Genomic DNA, 9,000 nt, shown 5'->3' with positions numbered 1-9,000 from the left:
TGATAGACACATACCCCAAGCGACTTGCAGCTGTAATCACAGCAAAAGATGTCATTACAAAGTATTAACTTAAAGGGGACGAATAATATTGCCCCACTTTTCTGTTATTTATTTTTTTAAAAAGTTTAAAATAAGCAATAAATTTCATTCAACTTCACAATTGTGTCCCACTCGTTGTTGATTCTTCATCATAATATTAAAATTGTTATCTTTATGTTTGAAGCCTGAAATGTGGGATAAGGTTGATTAAAAGAACCGAAGTCCTCAGTGGTTGATACCTTTTAATGGCTAACTGAAAAGATGGTAATAATAGCAAGCTTTCGAGACTACTCAGGTCTCTTCATCAGGCATGGTATCCATGGTATTACCATGCCTGATGAAGAGACCTGAGTAGTCTCGAAAGCTTGCTATTATTACCATCTTTTCAGTTATCCATTAAAAGGTATCAACCACTGAGGACTTCGGTTCTTTTAAACAATTTTTTATCTATACTGGCTAACACGGTACAAAGATATATTTTACCTGGATAAGGTTGAAAAATTCAAGAGAGGCGAATACTTTAGCAAGGCACTGTATGTATATATATATATACTAATACTGAAAGTTACCAGTAAAAACTATCACCACAAACTGATAAGAAATACAATTCATGTTGATACCATATTGACATATATCTAGTATATATACTGTATTTACACTAGAGATGGACTTCAGCTTAAATGAGTTGACTTTAGAAAACGGGGTTTGTTTTTCAAGAAAGAACACGACATTTCTTCAAACATGACTAAGAGCAACATTGCTCGTAATGCGTTGGAATTGCTGCTACTGCCAACAATATTTTTAAATAGAACCTGGGAGTGTGATTTTTGTAATGTGAAAATATCGTTATTGCACTGTAAGGGTACACTCACATGAGCGTATTACTTGGAAGAGTGTAATGTGACAAAATATCGCATTGCACTCAGACCAATGTTATTCAATGAGGGAGCTGGTCAGCTTTTTAATCATCCAGATTCTGGATGAGCGAAAAGTTGCAGCATGCTGCAATTGTCAGCAAGAGACGTGTCACTTGCACCCATACAAGTCTATGGGTGCAAGTGACACATCGGACTGCACTCGGATGACATCCGAATGCAGTGTGATAATCACATCAGCTGACAATGGACTAGAGGAGGAGATTAATCCCTCCCTCTCCATCGCAGATCCTGCCCCCTCCTCCGCAGCTCCTGCCCCCTCCTCCACAGCTGTGATCTGATAGCAGGATCGAATCCCAGTTGCATGACACTTGGCTTACGCTGGCAGCACAGCGAGAGCCGAGGATCATTAGCATATCACATCCGATGCACTTGCATGCCATACAATTGTGTGAATCCAGCCTAATACTGATTAGCTTGATACCTTTAGTGAAAAAATCTGCATTGTGGTTCTTCTTTAATCACCATTTGATGTCTTCTGACAATTAGATTTGGGTACACAGGGGCTGGATTTTACACTGGAGCTTCTCCTCCCTGTCTATGATTCCCCAGCTCCTCCGCCTGATTCTGGTCTGTGAATGTCAGGTCACTGCTGAAATTTTAAACAGAGGAAGCAGGTCATTTACAGACTGGAAACAGGTCATTCACAGACCGGAGGCAGGGGGAGGGGTTGGGGAATCATAGACAGGGAGTAGAAGTATACAGTTCAGCTCCTGTGCACCAAAATCTAATTACCACAAAACTTCAAATGCTTATTAAAGAAGAACCGCAAAGCGGAATTCATCCCCAACAATATCAATGTAATCAGTATCACAGTTCATTTAAGGATGAGGTTCACTTTAAGGATGTATTAAATAAACGTTTTGAATTTTTAGCTTTCATCCCTAGTGCTGGATATAAAGCCCTTGAGCGTACATGGAGCTTTCTGTGCACAGAACCATCACAGAACCCGCTCAGCTGTTAGAACAATAGGATGTTTTGTGACTGGTGAGCGGACCACTGTTTTCCATTTATAACACTTCTTCCCCGGCTGTGTCTGGCATTGCAGCTTAGTGTCGGTCACTTGAGCTGTAATAACAAACAGCAGCGATGGACAGGAGTGCTATTGCAGGAAAAAAAAAAACATTTTTGATAATTTAATGCAACCCTTTGTATACCTGCATTGCTGATTCATTTTACCTCTAATTTGACATTGCAATCCAACTAACATTTAACGATAGGCAGAGAATTTTTTCGGTACTAAGAACATAAGTACAAATCTTACACAGGGTATGTGCACATTAACTTTACAGTGCATGAAATAATATTGTATACATCAAATAAAGTATATTTGTCCACAAATAACAGTTTTTTTCTGAAGTGCCTTATTTTGTACTGCCTTATGTTTGCCGATACTATTTCCCAATCTCAGGTGTGTTTGGGTAAAAATTTAATAGATCTTGAGGACTTTGGAGACTCTTTCCAGGTGTCCATACTATTGGTGGGACTTCTTGACTGGATCCTTGTAAAGGAGGTGTGCCGTCTTGTGCTGCTGTCAGAATCTTCTTTGCTTACATTTTGCTTGAATCTACTGCAGCATAGTATACTAATGACGAAATCCTGTAGTAGGTGTCCACTGAAGAACATATATATCCAGGGGTTACAGCAACTGTTCAAGCTGGCTAACAAAGCAGACACAGTGATAGCCATGTTTTCATTCTCTAAAAACAATTAAATATAATCATATTAAAATAATAGTATGTGCAACAATGGTTATTTTTCAAATAAACATTTATGTGACGTGATGTTGTTATTCATTTATTTTAGTAAAGAGCGAGCATTAAACTGCTTAAGTGCTCGTTACTCGAATTGAGCAGGCCCGATGCTTGGACAAGCTTGACTTGTGTAAAAAGTATAATGGATATCTATGGGGAACTCAAGCATTTTTCCAGCAGACCCCCTAGGTGGACTGGGGATGCTGTAAAATTCCTGAAATAGATGGAAACAACACTCAAATGTAATGGGAACAGCATGGGGAAGACACCTGGACTCCCAGGTCGCTGCTGGGAAGTAAATAATCAATTAAAAAAATAATGTAGGGTCCCCCCTATTTTTGATAACCAACCAAGATAAACCAGACAGTAGTGGACTGATATTATCAGGCTGGGAAAGTCCATGGTCAGTTGGCCATTCCCAGCCTTAAAATACCAGCCCGCAGTTGCCCCCTAAGTGGCGCTTTACCCCAGCTCTTCCAAATTACCATGGTGTGGTTTGAATTTGGATAATATTTGGGGGGGAGGGGTTGATTTCAACTGCGAAATGACAATTGGCATCAATCCCAGGGATTAGTAATGGAAAGGTGCCTAGCAGACACCCCAATTACTAACTCAGTAAGTATAAAGTGAAAAAAACACAGACACAGAAAAAATAGTTTTTTTGAATAAAGGCTTCCCCACACTTTCTCAGTGGACTTTTTTTAAAATAATAAATTGGAGAGCAAAAGTTCCAATGTAATCCATGGTATACTGGTTCCACGACAACGTCAAATCAGTTCTCCAACCTATGGAGCCTCGTTCAGAGAACTCCACTTCATAGGTCATTTCCACATGCGGTGAAGTAATTGAGTTACTGAATTCACCACGCCAGAAACTCCAAGTCTGGAGTTGACGGGGAGTGACCGATAGAGTCTTGTTTTTGAAACAAGATTCCATAGGTTGGAGTACGGGTTCTGTGAATGTCGTGGGTAGTACCACTACACCCTGGATTACGTCGGATCTTCATGGCTTTTTTAAAAAAATAAATTGGTGAATGAGGGATCATGTGGGGGAGTCTCTATTCAAATAAACTATTTTTCCTCTGTGTGTGTGTTTTAACTTTACAATTGTTCGGTTAGTAATCGGGTATATAAAACAATTATCTCCATTACTAACTCCTGGGCTTGATGACAGTTGACAATTCACAGATCACATCAACACAAGAAAATATTACCCCAAATGCCACCGTACCTGAACCTTCTGGAAACCCAGGATGAAGTGCCAGAATCAGCACAACTAGTGGATGCGCTAATTCTGGGGCGGCTGCAGGTTCCTATTTTTAGACTGGGATGGGCCAAATAACAATGGACCTTCACAGCCTGATAATATCAGCTTTCAGCTGTCTACCTTACCTTGGCTAGTTATCAAACATAGCAGGGACCCCATGACATTTTTCTATTTTACAATATTTTATTTATTATGTTAAAGCAGGCTAAAAACACCCTTTAGTGTCCCTACATGAAAGGCACTAAAGGGTACAAGTGTAAAATCCTGTCTATATGCCTGCTCTAAGCTAAGCTCTCCCTCTTACATCAACTCTCCCTGAACTGCAGGGTGTAACCGGTTATCAGGAAAGACTGGTGTCATGCCTCGCTCATCACCAAATCCAGGAGGCAAATAATATTAATCCATGTCTTTTTTTCGCAAAGAAGATACAGGTCAACGCGTTTTAAGGGTCACAGCCCCCTTCCTCAGGACAAAAATCAAATTAGGATTATCAAACAGGATTATCGTGTCATTTGATATATGTCCTGAGGAAGGTGGCTGTGACCCTTGAAACGTGTTGACCTGTATCTTCTTTGTGAATAAAAGATATGGATTAACATTATCTACCTCCTGGATTTGGTGATAAGCGCGGTATGACACCCATCTTTCCTGATAACCGTTTATGTTAATTTCTTCGAGGCTGCAGCTATTTCACCCTGTGACTATGCTATTATAGGAGTTGTGACTAGCACAACCCCTATAGGTGAGTTTTTCCATAATCTTCCTTATCAGTGTGTACCATTTAAGACACTATTGCGCTCTTTTGTCCACAGTCTCTTTTTCGCCTCTAAACTGCAGGGTGCTAAGCATTGCACTCCCAGGTCTGATATAACACCCAATGTTGTGATGCAACTGGCCAATCACAGTATTTCCAGTAGCTAACCTGGCTATGGCATTACTGTTATTTATAAGCCAATCTCTGCATATTTAGATGCTCGATCACCTAACGAGCAGTGCTGAGCACGATCGCTTAATCACTAATTTATATGTTTAGGATCAACCTGTAAACTCTGGGTTAATAAAGGGTAAATTAATACCATGCTCATTTCATAGTAACATTCTCATGTAGCAGATTTAATTTTGTAATGACATATTTTTGATAATTTAATATGGTGTTTATGTATTATGATAACTTACAGTAAAAATACAATCTACACACGGTATGTTATAAGATTATTGAAAAAAAATCAATGCAAATCTGTATTAACCTTCTATAGAGATTGAAAAATCAGCAAGTAAATAAGTAACAATTTTTATAATTCTTTGAAAAGATCTCAGGCAAAGCAAGGTGTACTTGTCTTAAAAAACACCTGTCAGGAGGTCAAAAGTGGACAGGTTTTTTTCACTTCTGTTGCTCTTTTGAGTATTATATTCTTGTAAATTCCATACTGTTCGAGAGATATGAGTAGTTGTATTTAGTTGAAAGTCTTAAGGTCTTTACCAAGGAGGCTGTATTCACAGGATAATACGGTAATGGTGCAACCTAAAGATTCTCCCCGAGGTATCATGTAAGCCCTGCCCCCTTAGTACAGATCATCAAAATTTGCACTGAACAAAAATAAACCATATGGCAGAATATTAAAAAAACAATACTTAGAGCAGCAGAGGGAATATAATACGAGCATTATTTGTCTACCTTTGACCTGGTGACAGGTCCACTTTAAGTGAGCCCATTATACAAACATGCATAAGCATCACCTAATTAATTGACATTTTACCCTTGTCCTGTACTTATCCAGTTGCCATGCCATGCAAAAAATGTCCATCCCTATTTAAGAAAATCAGTTACCTTTTCTTAAATCACTAGTCAGATGCTCCTACTTTTATATGTGTAGAAAGAAACCCTAGAGTTCATGGAGTAGATTCCAGCACTACCTAGCATAATAGATTTTTGAAGAGAAAACCCAATGTAGTTTAACAAACAATTAGAGTAGCCATTATTGCAATAAAACATTTTTAAGTAATGTGTTTATTTTATTATAGAATGAATTGACACATAATTAAAAAAAAATATGGTATATGTAGTATTCTTGGCGCAGAGATGAAGCATTCATCACTCTAAGAAGCTAAACACAGAAAGTTCATCCAACCAGTTGAAGGAATTTACAATGGATGAACTCTAATTCTGCCAAAAACAATACTTTGTGCTTACAAAATGTTTTATTGTTTGGACTATCGTATAAAGAAGTTACATCTTGTAAGCACCACAGATGGATTGTGTCACAAGAAGTAAAAGTTCATTAAATGGGCAAGTAAACTCAAAATATAATCTGTAAAACAGGCTTGTGGACCTCAACATATCTTAAAGCATAGATGACTATCAGCTCTTATACTTACTGTTTTGGAGGTTTCACTTCACTTCACCCACATATACATATATAGATAAATAGATAGATAGATAGATAGATAGATAGGTAGATAGATAGATAGATAGAGGGATAGATAGATAGATAGATAGATAGAGGGGGATAGATAGATAGATAGATAGATAGAGGGGGATAGATAGATAGATAGATAGATAGATAGAGGGATAGATAGATAGATAGAGGGGGATAGATAGATAGATAGATAGATAGATAGAGGGGGATAGATAGATAGATAGATAGATAGATAGATAGATAGATAGATAGAGGGATAGATAGATAGATAGATAGATAGATAGATAAAGAAAGACGGTCAGCTCCCCCCATAGCAGGCACCAGAAGAAGTCCTCAGTCAGCGCACAGAGCCGCACTGGTCCAGGTCGAAATATGAACAGTCAGAAGAAGATCTCTAGCGTCCAGGGACAGTCAGCAGGTAAACATAAGAACTTAAGTTTTTATTTACTAAATAGTTAATAAATTATTATAATGCATCATGTTGGACCAACAGACACAGTTAGTGTAGCAATCCTACGCGTTTCGGCAGAAGCGCCTTATTCGTTGACGCAGTATTGCTACACTAACTGTGTCTGTTAGTCCAACATGCTGCATTAACATAATTTTATTAAATATTTATGACATAAAAATTGACGTTTTTATGCTTACCTGCTGACTGTCCCTGGAAGCTGGAGATCTTCTTCTTACTATAAATATATATGACAACGGATCTGTTTGAAGAAGTAAAAGGACAGTAGCCAAAGCCTGAACACAGAAATTAGAAGGAAAATTGCACCTACCCGTCCAGTTGGTGTCCTCTGCATACACAGACCACAGCTGGATGGCAAAGAACGGACTATAGCAAATGATATAGGCTGACACAATCACAAAGGTCATTTTTACCGTCCTGATTTTGGCTCTAGAGATGGTCCTCACACTGCTGACAGATGTGGAGAGTAACCCATTGTTACCCTTTCTGCCTTCACTCTCTTCTTTCTTTGTCTTGCACTTTATGTTCTTCCAGATATTGTAGCAGATAAAGCCATAGCAGGTTAACAATATGGTCACTGGTACCACGAAGATACTAATAGTAATCCAGGTGATATAAGCTTTAGCTCCATCCTTCAAGACAAAGTCAGCCCAGCAGTCATAAACTCCATCTCCCAGCTCTTTCAGATAGAAGATCCCATATTGAGGAGTACTGAGGATGAAACTGAGGATCCAAGCTCCGCTGATCATCAGGTAGGACCTCTTTGTAGGTTGCTGAAGCGTTTTCAGTGGGTGGCATATAGCAATGTAGCGATCAGCAGTCATCACCACCAGCATATAAGCTGAGGCAAACATCCCAAACACTTGGAGATGCTTAATAACTCTGCACAAGAAGTCAGGACCATAGAAGCGGTAGGTGACTTCCCAACACAACTGTGGAAGAACCTGGAAGAAAGCCACCACTAGATCTGCCAAGCTCAGGTGCTTGATAAATAAGTGCATCCTAGACATCTTCTTCTTGGACTTGTAGAGACCCAGCAGGACGCTACAGTTACCTAGTACAGCAGCCACAAATATGATGGCTAGCACAGCAATCTCAACCTTAGCTAGCTCCTCATCTCTAGACATTAGGTCTGATGAGTTGGGGGGAATTCTGCTGGTATTAGGTAAAATCGAGGGGAACAGAGTAGAGATTGCACTGTCATTTCCTAAACTTGAAGGTTTCCCCGAGTCTCCAGCCTCAGAGAATCTCATAGTAACTCTGTATGTGAGCTCTGAATAAGATACAAGCAAAGCTGTGCAGCACTGACCCTTCCCTTCCTCCAGGAGAACCAAGAAGCCCTGCAATACTCACACAGATCACGTCCAGGGGTCTTTATATAGAGTTCCCCCTCCTTCTTTATTAAGGGGGCTGAGATATCTGTCATGACAAGGCACTGGCTGGCGTCACGCCACCCCTCACTACAGTTTTGCAACTCCCAATGTCAGTGTGCTGTATGGAGATCTGCTGTGGATGTGGATTTGCTCCTTATTTACCGTCTGAGACCTTGTCCTCACTTCTTCTGGATGGGAGAATATGGGAAATATGCTGTAAGATCAGGTTTCCACAAATTCCTGTGTAGTATGCTCTGCTGGCTAGTCAATCTCTCAGAGAACTTTATTAGTTGTGTGTTTATAAATAGACATAATCCTTGAATAAACAGTAAAGCCAGTCTAATGTCTGTTGAGTGACTTCTATCCAGGGACTTGCCTCTATTCTTCAGCTATGATTATTTCTTATTATGGTGCATCATATTAGTATTCATTCAGGCTGCTGCCAGTGACTGTGTGTGATACCCAATCAGAACCTGTGCTGCTTCCATTCAAAGCTGAAAATGATGTTCCATTCATAAAATGCTCAGCTTATCCTATTTGTATGGGATCCTTTAAGGATTCTGACATCGTCGGAACCTAGTTTGATTTCTCAGAAATAGTCCTTTATTTGAAAGATAATGATTCTTCACAACAGATTCAGTTCATTTGTCATAGAAATTTGTCAGAAAATCAGTTCTATACACCTGAATAGTGATGTTTCTATGGTATGTTTGGATTATCACAAACCAGATATACCTATATACTAGT

General features: G+C 39.3%; 1 protein-coding gene across 2 annotated transcripts; it reads right to left on the bottom strand.

Annotated features, from left to right (window-relative positions):
* Positions 1-468: 468 nt before the first annotated feature.
* AVPR1A (arginine vasopressin receptor 1A) lies at positions 469-8,205 on the bottom strand. Of its 2 annotated transcripts, none has more exons than XM_075342417.1 (2): positions 7,191-8,205; positions 469-2,674 (listed from the first exon to the last, which is right to left on the bottom strand). In XM_075342417.1, exons 1-2 carry the CDS (start codon positions 8,131-8,133, stop codon positions 2,382-2,384), a joined length of 1,236 nt encoding a protein of 411 aa, XP_075198532.1. In that variant the 5' UTR covers positions 8,134-8,205; the 3' UTR covers positions 469-2,381. The 2 variants fall into 2 exon arrangements, with proteins under 2 accessions (XP_075198532.1, XP_075198533.1); XM_075342418.1 differs by lacking the exon at positions 469-2,674 and adding an exon at positions 5,823-5,908.
* Between the last annotated feature and the right edge of the window lie 795 nt (positions 8,206-9,000).

Source organism: Anomaloglossus baeobatrachus, chromosome 4 (assembly GCF_048569485.1).
Source record: "Anomaloglossus baeobatrachus isolate aAnoBae1 chromosome 4, aAnoBae1.hap1, whole genome shotgun sequence".
Classification (NCBI taxonomy): domain Eukaryota; kingdom Metazoa; phylum Chordata; class Amphibia; order Anura; family Aromobatidae; genus Anomaloglossus; species Anomaloglossus baeobatrachus.
Note: the sequence above shows the minus strand (reverse complement) of the source record. Positions and strands in the feature narration are given on the sequence as shown.